This window comes from Carassius auratus, chromosome 50, assembly GCF_003368295.1.
Source record: "Carassius auratus strain Wakin chromosome 50, ASM336829v1, whole genome shotgun sequence".
NCBI classification, from domain to species: Eukaryota; Metazoa; Chordata; class Actinopteri; order Cypriniformes; family Cyprinidae; genus Carassius; species Carassius auratus.
This window is the reverse complement of record NC_039292.1, coordinates 17,318,310-17,339,625: the sequence shown is the minus strand read 5'-3', so window position 1 is coordinate 17,339,625 and position 21,316 is coordinate 17,318,310. Positions and strand designations below refer to the sequence as shown.

Sequence of the window (21,316 nt, the reverse complement as noted above, 5' to 3'; positions counted from 1 at the left end):
CAGCATTGCTAGACCGGAGGACCACCCCTTCCTGCAGCTCCAGCAAACCGGATTTGAAATGCTGAGCGGGAGCTATCTGGGATGCGGCAAAGTGTGAATGGCCGTCTTGACCGGATGGCGATGTTGCTGCGGCCTCTCGGGCGCATCTCCTCAAGCCTGGAGAGGATTGCTGCAGCCATGGAGCGTGGCCCTTCAAGCGCACCACCACCTCCTGTTGTGCCTCTTCCTCCTTCCCCCACTCCATCTCCATCCACCCGTTCCACCAGGCGCACATCGCGCAATGCCATTCCCGGACCCTCAGGTGTCCAATCCCGCTGTGGCGCGCGTCGCAAAACTACCAGAGGAGGGAAAAAGAAATAACTTTTTCTGTTTAAATATTTTTAACTTCATTTTCCATTTGTATTTTTTTTTATCAATTACTGTTTGCTATTGATTTTTCTTTTTGACAAAATACAAAGAAATTTCACAAATAAATAATTTTGAATGTTTTGGACTCGTTCTCTCTGAATCACGAGTACGGTTATATTTTTGTAATGTAGTATAACATTAGACCGAGATAAATTTGCTTACGCATGCGCCCTTAAAATGCATAATGAACAACGCGCAACGCGCCACTGACTTTAGACTACGTTTTTTTCTGGTCAGTGGCGCAATTGTTTAATGGAACAGCAAAATATCACCAGGGATTGTTTGCGCTGGAACACGCCTCCTTTTTTGCGCTGAACCGCCCAGGGAGCGCAAGTTCATTCACTAGTTTAGCGACGTGCTTCTGTGGAGGGAAAAGCGCGCTTTGCGCGGGTGCAAAATAGGAATGACACATGCGTCGGTGTACAAAGTCAATTGCGCTGGGTGCAAGATAGGGCCCTTAGTCGTTTCCTGGGGGGGATCTAAATTAAGTGCATTTTACTTAAGTAAAATTATATGCCAGTGTGGTAACTAAAATAATCTTAATGCAAATGGAATTGCACTTAGCCTACTGTAAATAGGATATATCTTTAATTAAGTATGTTAATTGCACTTAGTGTAAATAGCCACTGCACTTAAAATATTATTATTAGTATTGTTATTTTATATATATATTTTTGCCCATGAGATACCATAAAATGATTAGCTATTAGTTCATTAATCTAACGTTCTGCCAGTTCTCAACTGTGATATTATAACACTGATAAGAATTACATTTGTATCGAGTCTGAAGTATGCAGACGTCTTTTTGGCTGGAGCTGTTGCCATGGTGAATCGTAATATCAGGGCTCCATTGATAATGGCTTTTTATATTTATGGTGCACGTGCTTAACTCAGAGTCAGTCAATTTAGAGTTGATTAAACCAACTCATTTCAGCTGTTCTGTAACCTAAAACTCAGAGTTTCCCATCTCAGGGTAAGTCAACTCAGAGTTCAAGTTTAAACTCAAGAGTTGGTTGAAGCTCCTTAGTGAAACAGGCCCCTGGTCTATAGCATCAGTCACTAGTACACCATTCGAGGCCAGAGGAGTGAGGTTTATCTATACAGCTATCCCATACCAGCTAGCCTCCTCTTATTGGGTCATGACACCACTGTAACCAGTTCCTCTTGACCCTTAGAGTGGGATCAAATGTACCATTGGTTCTGAGACTACGTTTTCCATGACACCCCACGTCAGGTACTGATTACATGCACAGCTGTTTCAAATTTGAAGGACTATTTAAGTTGCAAACTATTGCCCCGTCCAAATACCCACACATGCAGTCTTTACACTTGACTACTTGAATAATGTGTTTCCGGTATTAGGTCCAAGTGAGCATGAAGACCACAAGTATGTGTGTAGAACTTTTAATTACCTGATGGGACACACTGATAGTGTTGTAAAAATGCAAGTGCTTACAGAGTTTTATTTTTATTTTAAATACTTTGCATTTTAAAATTAACATCTAAATGTCTGTTAATTTCTGGTGCTTCTAATTAACTGCTAAAAAACATTCAAAATGTTGTACAAAATAGATATACTTATCTTTGCAGCAATAGAACATGTAGCACTTTGTTTTACTACCAAATTATATGTTATATATTATTAATAATAATATTTAACTAACATCGCAGAGGTTTCTGTGAACCCTTGCATGATCTTGGCAAAAAGAATCACAATTTATTTCCAGAACATGATGAATGATGAGATACACTAAGCCTTAAATACCACTCTGAAAGTGAAACTGTATTCAAGAATTTATTGTGTGTTAAGAGCACTGCGCTTTGGCTTTTTTAAGATCTGGAAAGTCTTGCACACTTACTTCCTGTCACATGCACGTGCTGTCAAGTGGCCAAGACCACAAGTGTGGGTATTTGGACAAGGCATATCTCACTCACATGATTAATTAATGTTTAGCTGTTGTGGACTCTACCAAGTGTTTTCATTAAAAGATGGCCTTCCACTCGTGTGTTTCTGGATGTGGTAGCTTCCTGGCTTCATCTGATGGTCACACGATGGGACCCCCATAGATGCCCAATCGCAATCGTGCTGTCCTTTCTGCAAGAAGGATGCAGTAGATGGCAAGTCCATTGGGACGCATGACTTGATCATCAGGTTCATTGGGGTGCAAGAAGGCTGAATCCTCTGCGCCCTTACCTGGTACCCTCTTGGGATCTCCACCCGTTCCTGATGGCCTTAAAGCAGGAGCCCTTCGTGCCTCTGCAGTCAGTAGAACTTAAGTTCCTGTCACTAGTCAGTGCTCATCACTGTATTGGCTTCGGTCAAGAGGGTGGCAGACCTGCAGGCATTTTTGTTTGATGATACTTTTTTGAATTCGGGCCATCCAGCTCTCTCTGAATCTGTGCCCAAAGTTCCCACCATGCCTTTCAGGAAATAGGTGTTGAACTTGCAAGCGCTGTCCAGGGAGGAGGCAGACCCAGCCATTGCTCTGCTCTGTTCCGTCCTTGCTTTATGCATTTACGTAGACTGCGTTTTCCTGGGCGTTGCACGGGGCGCCCCGATAGCAGACATTTGTACTTCCTGCACCCTCAGCAGTCAGGTGTGGCAGAGCGCCAGAAGCCAGGTCCAGCACTTGTGTGTATACCCAAGGTCAGCCCTTGTGCTGCGCTAGGTGCCCGTGTTTAGTGATTACCCCTTTGGGTGATTTCACATAAGTGTTTTTCCACGGTATGGCTTCCCTCATGGTAAGCCTTTGTCTTTTCCTGGCAGAGTCCTTCTGCTGTCTCTGCTGTGCATTGATCTCACCCCAGGTTGGCTGAGTCTGCCGCAGGGACTTCCATATGTAGTACTGCCCTTTATTGCCAAAGTCAAAGTCACCTTTATTTATATAGCGCTTTAAACAAAATACATTGCGTCAAAGCAACTGAAAAACATTAATTAGGAAAACAGTGTGTCAATAATGCAAAATGATAGTTAAAGGCAGTTCATCATTGAATTCAGTGATGTCATCTCTATTCAGTTAAATAGTGTCTGTGCATTTATTTGCAATCAAGTCAACGATATCGCTGTAGATGAAGTGACCCCAACTAAGCAAGCCAGAGGCGACAGCGGCAAGAAACCGAAACTCCATCGGTGACAGAATGGAGAAAAAAACCTTGGGAGTAGCCAGGCTCAGTTGGGGGGCCAGTTCTCCCTTGACCAGATGAAACCAGTAGTTCAATTCCAGACTGCAGCAAAGTCAGATTGTGCAGAAGAATCATCTGTTTCCTGTGGTCTTGTCCTGGTGCTCCTCTGAGACAAGGTCTTTACAGGGGATCTGTATCTGGGGCTTTAGTTGTCCTGGTCTCCGCTGTCTTTCAGGGCAGTAGAGGTCATTTCTAGGTGCTGATCCACCATCTGGTCTGGATACGACCTGCCCTGGCCACTTTATATGTGTAATTTCCACATGTTACCTCCTATATGCAGGATGTGGCTTCCGTAGCGTTCCACTACTTGGGTATGCTTTCCCAGTGTTATGTTTGTACGGAACAGCAGTGAGGGACTCCTCCGCCTAAGCCCTGTCCTATTTTCTGCCCCAACTGGTGTGGGAGGACTTGCTGGCCTACACATGTCACAGGAGGGGGTCAGCAATAGTGCAGTTTTCCACAAGGATCCCAATTCGTCAGTGTGACCAACTGAAAGGGAACACCTTGGTAATGTATGTAACCCTCGTTACCTGAAGGAGTAACCACAATTGCTGTTCCACTGCACATGCTCTCCCTATATACCCGCACTGTTGGGCAGGGTGCGTGATGGTGATCCGTCTCTCTAGCTAGATCCCAATTCATCAGTCACTGATGTAACATCTAGGTTCCCTCATTCAGGGAACTTATAGGTTACGTACGTAGCCCTCATTCCCTGATGGAAGGAACAGAGACATTATGCCGAACGATATATGGGGTCTCACTTGGGAGGCCAATCATCTCTGAGTTTAAGAGAAAACGCCAATGAAAATTGGCTAGTGGATTTTGCATGCTGAGCCACTCCCCTTGCCTGTATATAAGGCAACAGCGTGCATCCACTCATTCAGGTTTTACCTAGAGGAGCCAAGAACATGTCCTGGCAACAGCGAATAGTTCAAGGCTGTGGCATGGGGACATAACATCTCTGTTACGTATGTAACTGAGATCTGTCGGTCAGTACGAGTTATGTCAAACGACATACGGGGTCAATGGAAAACGCCACAACCCGAACACAATTGTCAACAAGCCGCAGAGTGTCACAAAAGCTACGCTTACCAAAGCCCCACCACCAACTAACACCAGTACTGGGCCTGGCAACAGACTGCTCTGCCAAGTCTGACCGCCGAGGGAGCTGAAGGTTGCTCAACCAGGATACGCCATACGGGGAACTCTACTGGGAAAAAAGGGACTCGCATTCCTGTGTGAGGGGGAATGGCACAGCCAGCCTGACACCTAGCCAATTCTTCCTGCCAATTACCTGTTACCCATCACATGGGAAGAAACCGGCTCTACATGAAGGTTGTAAAAACTTTGAAGGTGTTATGTGTTGCACAGCTCAACAGATGTCTGGGGGCACGGCTCACGTTGGGAGTGGTATGCCAAGGCAATGGCATCCACTATCCAGAGGGCCAACCTCTGCTTGGAGGCTGCCTTCCCTTTCTGCTGACCCCTAAAGCAGACCAGGATCTGCTCAGAACTTCTGAAGCTCTGGGTGTGGTCCACGTATATGCGAAGCGCTCTTATGGGACACAGCAATGCCAAGGCTGAATCTGCCTCCGCCTGGGGCAGTGCTTGCAGGTTAATTCATTACATTTATATAGCGCTTTTCTAGGCACTCAAAGCGCTTTACATAGTCAGGGGGTATCTCCTCATCCACCACCAGTGTGTAGCATCCACTTGGATGATGTGACGGCAGCCATATTGCGCCAGAAGGCCCACCACACAAAAGCTTACTGGTGGAGAGGAGACAGAGTGATGAAGCCTATCAGCAGATATGGGGATTGTTAGGAGGCCATGATGGTCAGAGGCCAGTGGGCAAATTTAGCCAGGATGCCGAGGTCACACCTCTACTCTTTTCGAAAGACATCCTGGGATTTTTAATGACCACAGAGAGTCAGGACCTCGGTTTAACGTCTCATCCGAAGGACGGACCACCACCTGGTCCCGTAAGGGAGTGTTGGGAACCCTGGGCATGTATCCAGGCCGGGGTCTTAGGACAACGTGAGAGTAGGCCAGCCCGAACACAAGGCACCCTTCACTTACTGAAAATGCTTGGATGTCCCCGACCCTCTTGATGGAAGTGAGCACAATCAGGAGTGCTGTCTTGAGAGACAGGAACTTCAGCTCGACTGAATCAAGCGGCTCAAAGGGACCCCTCTGAAGTCCAGCCAGGACAATAGACTCTGACCGAGCATCACTGGGAGTCTTCTCGGTGAGAAGAACACCAATTCGTGAACAGATTCCACTTCAAAGCATAGGCCTGCCTCGTAGAGGGAGCTCTAGCCTGCAGTTTATATGGAGTTTGTTTCACATGTTCAACAGCTTACCAAAGCGAATCCAACAGAAAATGTTCAAACTACCATTGGTCCATGGCAAATTGGCAAAATGGCAAAATGGCAAATGATTGGAAGGTGTGTTATGCATCTCTGCCTTCTTTGACATGAATCTCTTTTCCATTTTCTCTTTTCTTTTCGGTCAGTTAATTTTATAAAGTTCTATTTAAATAAATGTAATGTGAATTTTTGTTGTGTGCTTATTTTGTCACTGAGAGGAAAGCAAGGAGCACATATTTACATATTCACCTAAATGTGCTCCCAGCAGCATCGGGATGTTCTCTTATAGTATAGACTGGTTTCTACCCCTAAACTTAATTTTTAAGTGAAGGATGAAAAATATGTTTTTTGTGAGTATATCCTTAAGGGGTTTTCATTCTGATATCAATTTGCAGCTATTTAAGCGGCCAATATATGCAATTTAATGAGAATTGCCATTTTGTGGTAACAAGAGCAACAGAAAGCACTGGCACTGAAAGATCTCCTTCTCACATAGTCTTTAAACCAAAAAAACACACTTTGCCAGCTTAATCATTTGGAAAAGCCCAACTAGATGCACTCACAAGACATAATATATGGTATGCCTGACAACAACATGCATTTATACAAGTTACATATTACTTGAAGTGATGTTGGTAGGTACAAATTCAGAGACCCCCGGAGGAGATCCACAAGGTTCGGTGCTAGGAGTTTGCAATGGAGTTTCACAAGTTCTCTTGATTAAATTATTTGGTGAAAAAAGGTAATAGATAGTGTGCTTTCCATGACTGGATGCTCGGTCCTGAACTGAGATTAAGCTTTATAAGGAATACATCGAAGTACAGGGTTAAACATGTGGGCCTAAAGGTGAAGATGGTGAGGAGGTGGGATACTGAAGAAATGTCATAGGAGATAAGTAAACTAAACTGCTGCTTATATACCCTTGAAACATGACTGACATATTATAATAATATTATATATATTGTTATAATAAGCTTCTTCCGAACTTGCATTCCGAACTTCCTTAAGAAGCAGGAACAGAGACAGAAGATTGTTGGTAGTTGGTGGTTACCAAAACTCCAGAAGTAGGACGCAGAGAAAGTGATTGGTGTGTGTCAAATGACTCTCCATTATGATATACATTTAGAGTAGAAAAGCAAGAAGGATCTGTTGTTTTGACATCCCACTGGGAGGGCTTGGCAGGATCATTTTCTATTTTTCTTCCTTTTTTTTGTAAAGATCATATAATTGTTTATTTAACCTGCATGAAAAGAGTATATTGACATTTAATCCTTTTTGATAAGGGAGGAATGACAGGACTTTTCTTTTTCTTTTTTTCAGCAAAACTCCTAGTATTGAGTGAATTTTGAAGCGAATTTGAAGAACCGTAGCCGATGTTTTTGAAAGCAGAGGAGTAGCAGTCAGATATTAAATCCCTTCTAAGCAGAGGAATCAACGGTGGGTTGTAAAAGTAATCCTAAGAGGTGACAAATTTGCAACCATGTGACAAAATTGTGTCCCTGGTGTGGCTTGGACCAGTGGGAAAGAATTGCTGAAAGGTGTAAGGACAGTAGCTGATAACATTTCCATTTTTACCGCTGGCCCGTGTCCAGGCTCAAGACAATAGTGGGTAACTGTGACTACATTGTCTTCTGAGCTATGACAGAGCAATCTTCAAGCAATAAAGCTCTTCTGGGCAGGAACCAATTATTATGTGTATTTGATTTAAATAATAGCCTCTCTCAGGCACATCACTGCCATGTTCCCACGACACAAAAACCCTCTTTTAGTCCTCAGTATTGGCTACACAGCTTGGGGAATCTGTGTTTGATTTGCAAGTTGAAAATCCAGGACCAAACTCTAATTTAAAACATGTGAATATCTTTGACTTCATGCTTTCCTAATGAGTCTACAATAATAAGAAAAGACATTTTGAAAAAACAAAGCTATTCTATAAACCATGTCTTTCACCAAAACAAATTGTATTTGCCTTAAAATGTCTACAGGAACAGAATCTTTATTTATCGTCACAACCAACCCACTAAACACTGGACAACGGATAGACGTCCAGATCATGTCTATATTAGGCCTGTCAGTCCATGACCATTTCTGAACATCTATTTGACGTCCAAACTAGGTCCACTATTTGGAAGTCCACCCATGACCCAACTTGGACATCATCTTGATGTTAAACATTTGACCTTTGAACAGGATAATTTTTTGGGACGTCATTTGGACTGAATTTGGACGTCCAAAAATTACATGAAAAAGACGTCACTCCGACGGCACATTGCGCAGTGGGAAGATGTGTTGTTTTCTTGACTTTCATGTTGTTTGTCTTGGTTTTCTTGAGTTTCCATGTTCCCACAGAACAGCATCATGAACTAATTACAAGGACAGATGCCTAGATGCAAACTGAAGACACTATCGGGAACATTACATCACATCAAAAGGGCCATTTAAGTAACTGAAACTTTATCAAATTTGTCAGTTTCACTGATCTTCTAAAATTTTCTAAGGGGTTTTATGTGTTTTATGTCAGTATTGGGTGGATGTACGCTACCTTTGCATAGACACAACTGTCACTCAGCGTCCAAGAGCTGCAGTTGCCTTCACACATGGGGCACATGATGGTGGTGTTGGCCTCACAGATCTCTTTACTGTAACACAACAATCGTGAATTAGTGCTTTATTTTAAATAAACTGTAGGGGGGCAATGGATACTAGTGAATGAAAATGGCATAAAGTTTATAGAAATTCTCTTTTTTATGACTTATGGACTACTGGGACCTGGACCCTGGGGGTTATTCTGAAATAACTGAGCATACCTGCTGGGACTGACCTTACTTGGCTGGAGTCCATGGTGAAAAGCCCATAGAGGAAGACAAAGAGGCCGACTAGCGCAGCAGGGATCAGCATACCTGTATACCAGCCCAACCAGGCAAAATAGAGTCCAATCTTCTCCCCAAAGTACCGCCTAAGAAACATCAGTAAGGAACAACATTCATTAGGACTCTTTTTACAGTATTTATCAAAGCTGATCAATTTTGATTTGTATATAACAATACTACTGTTCATTGTTACTTCATAAGTTCAAGATTCTTATTCGTCACATACACAATTATATATAGAGCATATATAACCATTAGTTAAATGTGAGATTTATGTTATTTATGTTAATTTATGTTAACATATACAGTTTATGTTACATTACAGTTTTGCCGTACATGTTTATGATTATATATGATTCTAAAAGTGTCCAGATTATTTAGCAAGTTAGTAGAAACCAGCATGTTTTTGTTTAGATACAAAATTTAATGAATTAGTTTTTCTTTGTAACAAATACATATCTAAGAGTGTCCAGATTATTTGATTTATTTACTTACTATTTATTTACCACTTTTTTAAGTTTTCAGTTATACAATTGACAGTATATCGACAGCAACATAAAAATCCAATACATTTACAGTATTTCATTAAAAATGGACTGGAGTTTTTACTGTAAATATAAGACCAATAAGTAAAACTTAAAACATTGCTACAGTGTTTTTTTTTTATTATTTATTTTTTTAAGTTCTAACAACTACAGCTGTTTTTTTTTTTTTATCTGATGAAAATGAATGCTTCATTAAACACATGTTATTCCAGAGAGAGAGAGAGAGAGAGAGAGAGAGAGAGAGAGAAAGTTGTCTCTTTAATCAAACTATAAAAACTTTATTTTTCTTTGAAACTAATTTCTTTTCTGCCGATATCAACTTATCCATATGGGCTTAATAGATAGTCTTAGCCCAGTCTAAGCAAACATTATTTAAATCGTTGCATTGTAAAAGTGTTTTTAATAAATTATTAGATCAGGACACACATGCCATGAACGTATATGTCCCAGATACTAAGTTAGACAAATATTGTAGGGTAACAGGAGGAAAGACTCAAGGTGACTAAAAACAGGGCCATTCATTCACCTAAAACATACCAGGTCAGGATGGTTATATAATTCTGAAAATAGAGGGTGACCTCACTCTCAAACCGATGAGCTGCTCCAGCAGAGAGAGGCTGTGTCTGCAGATCACCATCACAATTATTTTTCAATCTACACTTTAAAAGCGGAGTGATCTTATTCGGCTTCAATATTTGTTTGTTATGAGCCTGAGACTGCATTTTCTCTTGCTCTTTTTGACTACAGCAGATATTTACACTGGAAAGCTGCGTTCTCCCACACCGATACAGTCACGAGTGCACGAGTTAGTGACATTAAAACTGTTCTCACACTGCAAATATTTCCTTTTGTGATTTTACTGTCATTCCTACTGTAGTCATATCATATTGTAATATCTGGATCATCTACATTAGTGCTTTATATTGGTGCTCTATATGTACCCTGTATACTGTAGATAGCCTGTTGAGTTAACACATTTATTCTGTACCATTAATTGTGGAAAGAAATAATGTGAACATGAACATGATGCAGGATGGTGATGGTCATTAGAATGCAGTTATTTGGAAAAAAGAGAAAAAAAAGACCCTGCATGGATTATTGTCTTATATTTATATTATATGATACAGTTTAGTAATATCATGTGAGAAAGAATGGTGTTGTCCCCCAAATATGATTGCAAATGTGAAAACGATTATTTCTTTATTTTTGCAATATAAAAAAAAAAAAAAAAAAAAAAAAAAAAACTTTAGACACAATATTGTCAGTACTGTCTATTTTGCTCAGTTTCACAAACAAAAATATTTCCAAACAAAGCCACAGCAGTATGGGCCTTTCAGATCAACACAGCTGTGTTTTGTTACTTGCTTTGTTTCTGAATGTTTCAGCCATTTGAACAAATCGGTTAAATAAAAAACTGAAGGACTCGCTCATTAAAACAGTGGCTTGCCACCATCTGTTGGTGGTTTTAGAATAACATTTCTTTTGTATCCCTTTTTTATATTTCAATAGTCTTTAAAAAAAGAATACCGATTTATTACAAATATTTATGCAATATTGAATCTAAATATTTCTTTTTAAATCGACTTTTTTGTAATGTCTACTCAATGCTTTTCTCATGTCAAACAATAATGATTTTAAATAATCTTTTTAGGGCTAATTTCTCAGCCAAAACTGCAAAACTGGTATTAATTTGTAATAAATTAGATTAATTAATTAGTTTAAAGATAGATCATATATATATATATACTCTCACACACAAATGTACATTATGTATTAGACAGCATGGTAAAAACTCATATATTGCTATATATAACATATACAGTATAGATAGATGTGTCCAGATTTTTTTACACTGCTGTGTGTGTGTGTGTGTGTGTGTGTGTGTGAGAGAGAGTGTGTGTGTTTGTGTGTTTGAGTGTGTGTGTGTGTGTGTGTGTGTGTGTGTGTGTGTGTGTGTGTGTGTGTGTGTTTCTTACCGTATAAGGTCTAGGGGCTGGTATTTGTACCAGATCCCCCAGCGCGCCCATCTTTCGTACAGAAGGTGTCTGTGGTTTTGAGCTCCATGAGTTTTAATCGGATGTCTGCTTTTATAACTTCCCTAGAAATACAATAGCAAAGTTTTCCATGTATCTAAGAGCACTTCAGCAGTAACCAAATAGAGGTAAAAAAAAAAAAAAAACTATACATTTGACTTATTGTACCTCATGTGGGGGAAACGCTGCTTCATATGTGCTGTTGCCAAGTAACCGATTAATACCTACAAAATAGATGGAAACAGAAGAAAAAACATGCATGAATGTAATATTTTTTTCCAATCTTTTTATTATTGTTGTTATTTGTTTGTTTGTTTTTTTTGTTTTTGTTTTTTATATTAGTTCCTCTTTGGCACCTTTTGTGCCCAGACAGTTCTAATGTCTGACTGTCTGATGATTCTACACACACACACACACACGCACACACACACACACACACACACACACACACAAACACACACTAAATCTAGAAACCTTTATAACCACAACATATAATTTCACATAGACCACTGACTAACATCACAGTCACTACAAACGTGAGGGAATAACAGACGATAGCAAGAAAAAAACAAACAAACAATCAAAACAAAATCAATAAAGTATGGTGGCAGAGAAAGCTCACCGCGCAAAAAATAAAAAAAAAAGTTCTTCATCAATTCATTATTTGGTTGTGTTGTGAGCATTTGCAGCGCGTGTGTTCTCAAACTGATGATGATGTTTTCGTGATTGCTGGTGTTTTTTCTATTTACATGTGTTTTCTAAAGTTGCAGTGCGTTGAGCTCCCTCGGCCACCAACATGAGATTTTTCTTCTTTTAAAATTGTACACAACACTTTCAGAAACAGATGGGTAAGTAAGGGTGAGGTTGGGAAATTAACTTTTTGCCCACCAACCTAATGAACTACCGAATGCCTAATCTTACTAGTCTTATATATATATATATATATTGGAGATCCTCGTGAACTTTTGCTGCTGAAAGCATACTCTCCACTAGATCTCTCTCTTCTCTCTACTAGTTCAGTATAAAAAATATATACTAAATTTACACAGTTGATATACTGTGATAAATGTATGTACTATTGTAAATGCAGCATAATTAAATTATAAAATAGATAAACATATATATATACATATATGTTTCGCAATGTTATGACACAATTCCTGTTATGGTACAGTTAAATATATGTTAAAACTGTTTTTCAGTCAATTATGTAGTGGGGTGCATCTGATTGCATTTATTTAGTGATTTTACTGCTTGTGGCTAACATACTGTAACATCCCCTGTATGTTTGGCTTCTAGCAGGAGATGAACAAACAGATAACAGCAGACGTACAGCAGAGACAAAAGTACAGCAACAAGAATACAAATCATTTTCAATATGGAATCGTGCGCAGGCAGAATCCCCTAAATAGTCCCCTAAAACAGTTTTATCAGCTGTTTGGACTCTCGTTCTGACGGCACCCATTCACTGCAGAGCATCCATTGCTGAGCAAGTGATGCAATGCTACATTTTTATAAGGACAAGTACTAAGCAAAATCAAGCACCACTGAAAATTTAAACAAACAGCCAATCAGAAATGTAAGATATAATAAAAAAAAAATTATTGCAAGTAGGTGCTAAGGTACTAAGGCCTAGGCTCTAATGGCTGGCATATACAGAATAATAACCTCTTTGGCAGGTTGCAGGTACAGTATTAATTTCCCACCTTAGTTAAAGTGCAAAAATAAATAAATGAATACATAAACACATAAACACGCACACCTACACACATACAATCAGAAGAAAAGGAAATCTTCCTGAAATATAAATGTAATATTGAGCATTTGTCTCATTATTATAAATATAATTTCTGTTTTTGTACTATTCTAAAACACTTAAACACACTACATTAATGAATCTCACAAATCAGTCCAGAGAATTTCTTGGTCATACTCAGAAATTCAGAAAAGAAAAGAAAAGAAAATATATATATATATATATATTTTTTTACATCTAAACATAAACATCTAAATGTATTTTGATATTATGAAGTATCAGTTTTCACAAAAATATTAAGCAGCACCACTGTAAATGAAGTTTGCCATTACATCAGTTACATTTTAAATTATATTAAAATTAAATTATATTGATTAGACAGAAAACAGTTATTATATTTCAAAGTATTATTGTTATTTATTTATTTTTGTCTTCTTTTGATGGGGGTGCAAAATAAATCTGGTCTGGACATTTCACATTTGTGAGATTCAACCCAAATCACTGTTAAAAAAGCACACTCTGTTTTGCTGATGCTAGAGGTGTGATGATATTTGGGCACCCCTGTGTGCCCGCACAACAGAGACTGTACAGCACTGTACGCACCTTCCCACGAACTCCCTGACTGGCCCATGAGGAGCCGATCGTGATGCCCATAATAATTAAGCAGATACAGACAACACAACGGAGGAGCTGCAGAGAGACGAAGACTGTGTGACCAGCAGAGACATGCACATATACGCTCACACATGAGGGACACAGATGCATGGGGCCCATTTCGGTTCCATGATGTCTATATGTTGATTAGTGCTGGTCCTAATGATGGAGTTTGAAGGCGTAATGAGCATGTAGTGAAGAAAGACACTATTTTTACAAATATATGGAGGAACAAATGTCCATTTACAAATGACAAAATGGTACTGAACCTGAGCTGGCTCAGGAGCCAAGTTGACAAACTCTCTCTCAGAAGCCTCAGTTGTCATCTTACAAGTTTTAATTAAGAAGTATAGTTAGTTAGTTAGCTAGTTTATTTGTTTTATTTTTCTGACCAGGAATAAATAGGAATAGTTCATCCAAAAATGAAAATTATATTCTATCATTTACTCATACATGTTTTTCCAAATCGGTATTTCACGCATCTAATGGAAACAGGCAGGTAATGTTGGTAGTTATATTTATGCCAGCTGTGTGAAAATGTGTATTTGTCTCTTTGGTGTGAATTTTTCCAAAGGACAATTGTTCTGGATTCAACCATTTTGAAATTAAAAAAAAAATATTGTTCTCTCTAGAGTGGACTTTTGTAATGCTCTCTTAGCAGGCCTTCGAGGATGTACTATCAAGCCTCTGCAACTGATCCAGAATGCTGTGGCAAGAGTGGTCTTCAATGAGCCGAAGAGAGCGCACGTCACACATCTCTTCATCATTTTGGATTGGCTGCCGATAGCTGCTCGCATCAAATTCAAGGCACTGATGTTTGCCTATGAGACAACCACTGGCTCTGCACCAAAGAGCCTGAACTAGATAGCTCCAACTTATGCGGCCTCCAGAAGCCTGCGTTCTGCAAGTGAATGACGCCTCGTGGTACCATGCCAAAAAGACACAAAATCACTCCCACAGAACTTAACCTGGACTGTTCCAAGCTGGTTGAATGACCTCAAATCGAGTCTTTGAAAAATATTTTTTGTCAGCACTTTAAAAACTCATGCTAATATTTTCTTATTATATTCGTCTCTTTTTCTGAAAAAAAAAAATGTATGTGTAATATGCTAGACTATCTGAGCATTTACATACTATTGCCCTCTTATTGGTCTAAATTGCTTCTATTTGCTCTTCTCCTTTGTAAGTCGCTTTGGATAAAAGCATCTGCTAAATGATTAAATGTAAAAGAAATGTAAAATGAACATTTTTTTTTAGATTTTTTAAGGTTTAGTTATTTGCTAACTTTTCTTTGTATGTGCTGGAAAAGACCTACTTTTCAACAAAAAGACATGTTAGTGAGAAAAGGATGACGGACTGTTCATCTTTGGTTGAAATATTGATAAGATTTTGAAATAAACGGTGTTGCTTGGTTTAAAGGGATTGTTAACCCAAAAATTAAAATCTGACCACACATTATTTTAAGGTCCATTCTCACTGTAAACTAACTATTCACAATTAATTTTGCCTTAATAAACTAGCAAGCATAGTGAGTGACCTGGTATGTGACGACAGACAAATTACAAAGGGACGCTGGTACAAGTTCCTCTCAAGCATACCGTGGTGTGGCGAAGAGAAGCAGCATCTCGTTCCCTTCGCAGGGAACAGGGGTTACAGTCAGAACCCGAGATATTCCCCTTCGAGGGAACTCGAGCTGTGTCATATGATGATACTTTGTGGAATGAGATACCTTCTGTGCCACACCGGATAATGTCTGTCCTAGTGTGAACTGTCCAGGCACAACTTAGGATGAGAGCACCTGAAGGAAGATGAAGACTGTAAAAGGAGACCCTTGCAAGGAGACCCCTGAAAGAAGGGCTTTAGAAGATGCCATACTTCTAGTGGAATATGCCCTAATGGCCAGATGTCAAGGCATACCACAAACCTAGTAGGCCAAGGAAATTGCCAATATTACTAATCATTTGATTAGTGGTTGTGGATCCCTTCCTGGGTGACCCAAAACACATCAATAACTGGTCTGACCTCCTCCATTGAGAGCACCTCCGAACATACAGCTCCAAAGCCCTTACAGTTCAAAGCAAACAAAGCCTCTTTGAGTCATCTTTGAGTTGTTTCTTTATAGCTAACCCATACAACGAACTGTATTTTTGGCTATTGCTAAAAATATACCCCAGTGACTGAAGACTGGTTTTGTGGTCCAGCTTCACATATTGTCAGATCGAATCAGGACATGGTGGCCCTCGAGGCCTGGGAGAAAGCTCCTCAGAGCTTTGTACACTGGAAACATCTCCAGGAAATTTATGTGCCACTAAAAATTATGAAGCAGCCTTCCATGACTGTGCCTGAAATCGGTTATTTTTAGTGTCGATAAGATGCCCCCAAAACTTGGTCCTGGACAGAAACCAAGTCATACATAGATGCCTTCATGCTCCGGTCATATAGAAGAACCAGCACGAAAGAACCAAGACTAGAGCACGTAGGCATCTACGTGTGCCTTTAATCATGTGGAATGGAAAACCCCTTGGTTTTCAACCACCACCACAGGGGTCACATGTACAGAAGGCCAAAAGATATCATGTTGGACACAATTGCCATGAGACCCAGCACCCTCTGAAAACAATTCATTTGGCCTAGCTTTATCCTAGATACTGTAGCCAGGATGGTCTCGATACGTGCAGGAGACAACCTTGCCCGAATCGTAGTTGAGTCCCATACCCCACCCCAGAAACATAGTACACTGGGAAGGTATCAAAACACTCTTTTTTGTGTTGAGTCTCAACCTCAGATATTTTATATGGTCAAGGAGAACATCTTGATGCCAAACTGCCATATCATAAGAGTGGGCCAATATGAGCCAGTCATCGATGTAAATCAATACACGGATGCCCTGGAGTCTTAGCGGAGCCAGAGCTGCATCCATGCTTTTGGTGAATTTGGAAGAAATCAAAGAACCTGATGTTGGAAAGCCTCACCCCCATTGGTGATCCTCAGGAACTTCCTGTGAGCAGGAAGGATGGAAATTTGAAAGTATGCATTATTTAGGTTTATCATGATAAACCAGTCCATGGACCAGATTTATATCATGATAAAAGGAATCATTTGCATCTTGAAACTGAATCTCCCAGAGAATGGTTCAGATTCCCAGATCATTGATGGGACGCAGCCCATAATCCTTCTTTGGAACCATGAAATACTGGCTGTAGAACCTGGAATCCCACTTGGGAGGAGAGGGACTGCACTTCCTGTTCCAGCACCCGATCCTGCTCTAGGTCTATGGTAGTCCTGACCACCCCATTGAAATTTGGTGGGTGAGACCCGAACTGAAGTCTGTAACCTTATTCTAGATGCGCAGGACCCACTGAGACATATTCAGAAGCTCTTTCCATGCTTCTAAGTGATCTACTAAGGGAATTAACCAGACAGACTGTTTACTCTGCATCCGTTGATCACCTCAGTTTTGATTCTCCTAGGCTGGAAGCTTAAGGAGTTTTTACTTAAAAACACACTGAGGGACAGGTGGAAGTTATTTTCTTTGAGGTTATACCACAAAAGCTGTAAACAGACCTTAGCTAAAAACCAACAAAAAAACAAACAAGACCTGAGTGCCTCATGTCAAATATCAAAAGATTCATTGTTGACCATTACCAAAGAGCTGGTTGGCTATTGCCGTACTTCATTTGACTAAATCTCTCAGTTTAAAATTCGGATTTGTTAACTACGGCTCATTTGCTGCAGATGTTTTGAGTTCACTAGTAGGACATTGAGCTGTGCGGCAGTGGCATGATTGAGCGCTGGGATTTGTGGGGGATTTAGAGCTCTTCTCCCAATCTGATCTGGTCTCAGCGGGTGGGCGGTCACTGGTATTAATTTATTAACATGAATATCCCAGTTGCAAGACCAGCTTTGATCAGCAGAAAACCACAACAGCAGGCAGACAAGAATAAGAAGGGCACAAGTGTGACATTAAAATAAGAGAGATTAGCAAAAAGGGCGGCATTCAATTAAAAAGGTCAGAGGGACTGTAGGTCACTTCAGATTAAAGATGTCACATCTCTTCAAATATTTACTGACAGAAATGTATTGACAATAGGTGAACTTCATGAAAACATACTTGTGTTGTATAATTTTAAATTAGATTTTTCATTTTTCTTTTCAATTTTAGTTTGATTAATTGATTTGATTAAGGGTTTTTAAAAAAATGTATAACTTCATTATTTTTTTTTCTGTTTTATTTTCTGTAATTTGTGTGCTTCATCTAATTTATTAAATTTAGGAGCCAAGGCAACATTTCTTTTTTCTTTTTTTACGTTTAAATCTTTTGTTTTATCCAGCTTTTTTATAGTTTGAATTTTAGTTGAATTTTAGGACTTATTTCTTTTATTATTTTATTTGATATTATTCTTATTCTTGTTATTTGATTTGGGGGTGATGGGTGACCTGCATATGTTTTTATTATTATTATTATTATTATTATTATTATTATTATTATTATTATTATTATTATTATTATTATTATTATTTGTTTGTTTTAGATTCAACCAATTTCATTTACTATTACTGAAGAAAAAAAAAAAGATAATATAAGACAGAATGGTATATCAATAATGAGCAAGAGAAATGGCATATCATTGTGTTTATTCTACAGACAAGATTGTAGTGTCTGGTGAGTGAGAAAGGAGTGCATGTGACATGTTTGATGAAGATGTTTGAGGAGATTTAGCTGTCATCTTACCCATCTTAGACTTCCCGTCTTCATATTTCGTACGCTGTAGTACATGATGTACTATTCTGCTTCTGGTTGAGTTTGAGAAAAACGTCTCTCTATTGTTGATGGTAAAACTACAAGAAAACAAAGTACATGGTTTTAAGACACAAAGTTGCTGTAAGTTGCATGCATTAATCTACTAAACTGAATACAGTCAATATTAATATACCAACAGCAGCATAGAGATCAGTACTCAAAGCTTTAGTATGTCAGTGTAAATAATAAATTGGAGAGGACCACAGCTGACCCAACACATAAAGCTCAGAGCAGATTATATGTCTTACTACACCCACCTAATTAATATATTTACTATAAGATAGGCTTCCTTCTTGAATGAAATTAATGTTATTAACAACTAAGCAAGCCAAAAGGCAAATATTGCATTCTTGATAGCTTTTACTTTCCCTAGAGACAGTATGAGACCTTTAGGTGCTGTCAGTTGCATTTTCCTGCCTTTAAATTTGTTTTTGCAGGCTTTTCATCCCCCTCCCTTTGCTTCACTCTTGAGATGCTTCACTTTCACTTCGACACTTAGGTTAGAAGAACATCCCACTGGTGAAAAACTGACCAGCTATTGGGAATGTCTCGTTTCATGACTTTTGAGTTTTAAAATTCCCTGAGAAGGTAACAAAAAGCAGTGTGTCCTCTGCCCATACCTACTGCATGCCTAAGAGTTATTTTCTTCAGCCTATCAGAATCTAGGCAGTGAGGGGGACATTTTTCAGACAGTCACGCAAAGGCATGTTTTCATCATTTGGACAGTGCTTTGTTTCCTTCTCAGGGAATTTTAAAACTCGAACGTAAAGCTTTAGCACAAATTAGATAAAAGAAATAAAAAATTAGTAAATGTGCTCTAAATACACATTTAACATTGCACAATTTGAAGTACTAAAATTACAGGGGCGGGGTGTAATAGGACATTTTTGACAGGATTCTGCTACTGTGGAAAAAAATACAAAACCATCATCTGTATCACGGGTTTTGATTTTTTTAATTTTACTTTATATTTTTGACACTGCAGGGCATTAGAAAGATATCTGCAGAGTGTTTCCAAGTTGTTTTTCAGGTTAAACCCTACTTGCCCTCTGTGTTTACAAAACCTCTGGCATCACCTCAAATAAACCCTTCCTAACAGCCCCTACTGAACAAAAACTAACTCACTAGCTCTACTGCCCCAGGACACCGTTCTTCATGAGGTCATGCATTTACACTGATCTCTGTTCTGTGAAGTAAACATCAGAAACCAATGAGTCACACATTCACAAACAGTCATCAGGTTCAAGTACTGTACATCAAGTACATGGTCTGAAAGTGCCTCCATCATAAAACCTGCTCTCAAAGGGTCAGCTGAGGCTAAAATCTGTGATCTGTGGTGGATTCAATAAGTCCCTCGAGCTCATTGGTGAATGAAGGTTGCAAGATTGTGTTTCCAGCCTCAGTTAGCAAACCATGGCTGAAATGTATATGAGGCCATGGCTATTTAATTGCAGTATCATATTCCCAGAAAACAAAAAGTGCCGTGCGATCACATTTTTGTTCTGTATACGTAAAATATATGATATTATCTGAGAAGACGTGAAATTTATTTAAAACAATGTCATGGAAGAGGGACATACTGGTGCATTCTGGCCCTGCTGAAGGGGGCGGTGTAGCAGTCGGTTTCCTCCAGGTCTGGCAGCGCCTCTTTATCCAGTTTCATGGGGTTTCTGGGCAGCCAGCTCTTCATCTGACGATACCTCAACTGAAATTGACTGTACACATAACGTTTGCATTGGCATTTGTCAAAAATAAGGCCCAACAAGAAGAAAAAACAACTCCAACGAGCAGAGATATTATTTTCTTCATTTCACTCACAGTCACTTCTAGAATTAAATTATTTTCTGATGCAAATTACATCAAGCCTGATTAAATCTCTGAGATGCACAACAAACATTGGGCTAATTAACTATATACATTTTTTTACGCCCCACAGTCTGACTCGGATTAAATTTCAAGGAAATTATCAAAATTGAGATACAGTACTTGAGAGGCTTTTGACTTTCATGCAAATAAAATGAAATCATTAACACAGAACAGTAACAGTCCTACCTGCCCATAGTTTTTTTCTTCCAGTCTGTGAAGTAACACTTTTTCCTATAAAAATATATATACTGTATATCACATGGTCACAATGCATCCACATACAGTACAGTATGAAGTATAATAGAGAATGGTGACAGTAATTTCTACCTGAAGGGCATCCTGATGTTCATCTGCTCAGCATATTTACACAGCGTGTCCCACGGTGCATGAATCTTCACAAACATGATATCACTGTTGGTTAATGAGGGCTGTCAAAGTGAAAAACAAATCATTATCGGCATATACATTCAATTAATATGACATGTCTTCCATTTATAATATTGGAACTGAGGTTTATGAGCAGAAACGACACATAACTGAAATATTGCGCACAATTCTTATTACGTTTTTGACTCTTGACTTGATTAGTTTTGTTCTCAAACTTATCGGCTTAAGTCGTGATATATCAAATACTGTATACTACATTATAATCGGTTATGGTAAATATACGACATTTCTTTAAATATTTTATTTTATACATTTAATTTCATTGCAAATAAAATTTCCATAGCTTATTTGTCCAAACAATGTTTATCAGAATATTAAGTAGTAGGCGTGAAAGCATGCTAACATCAGACTCTATGAGAATCAATCAGGAGTCAAGTCTCCTGT

The 21,316-nt window shown here is 39.1% G+C and overlaps 1 protein-coding gene across 6 annotated transcripts in view; it reads right to left on the bottom strand.

Annotated features, from left to right (window-relative positions):
- Positions 1–21,316, bottom strand: part of LOC113067194 (anoctamin-3) — an 85,963-nt gene that overhangs the window by 29,548 nt on the left and 35,099 nt on the right. For 4 of the 6 annotated variants that reach the window (XM_026239499.1, XM_026239495.1, XM_026239497.1 and 1 more), the window contains exons 5-13: positions 20,813–20,913; positions 20,672–20,716; positions 20,200–20,334; positions 18,551–18,657; positions 13,768–13,854; positions 11,577–11,632; positions 11,352–11,473; positions 8,782–8,916; positions 8,503–8,599 (exon numbers count right to left, since the gene is read on the bottom strand). In XM_026239499.1, the coding sequence (XP_026095284.1) occupies positions 8,503–8,599; positions 8,782–8,916; positions 11,352–11,473; positions 11,577–11,632; positions 13,768–13,854; positions 18,551–18,657; positions 20,200–20,334; positions 20,672–20,716; positions 20,813–20,913 (885 nt within the window). The remainder of the gene's footprint in view (positions 1–8,502; positions 8,600–8,781; positions 8,917–11,351; positions 11,474–11,576; positions 11,633–13,767; positions 13,855–18,550; positions 18,658–20,199; positions 20,335–20,671; positions 20,717–20,812; positions 20,914–21,316) is intronic. The other 2 variants (XM_026239498.1, XM_026239500.1) reach the window with 1 other exon arrangement.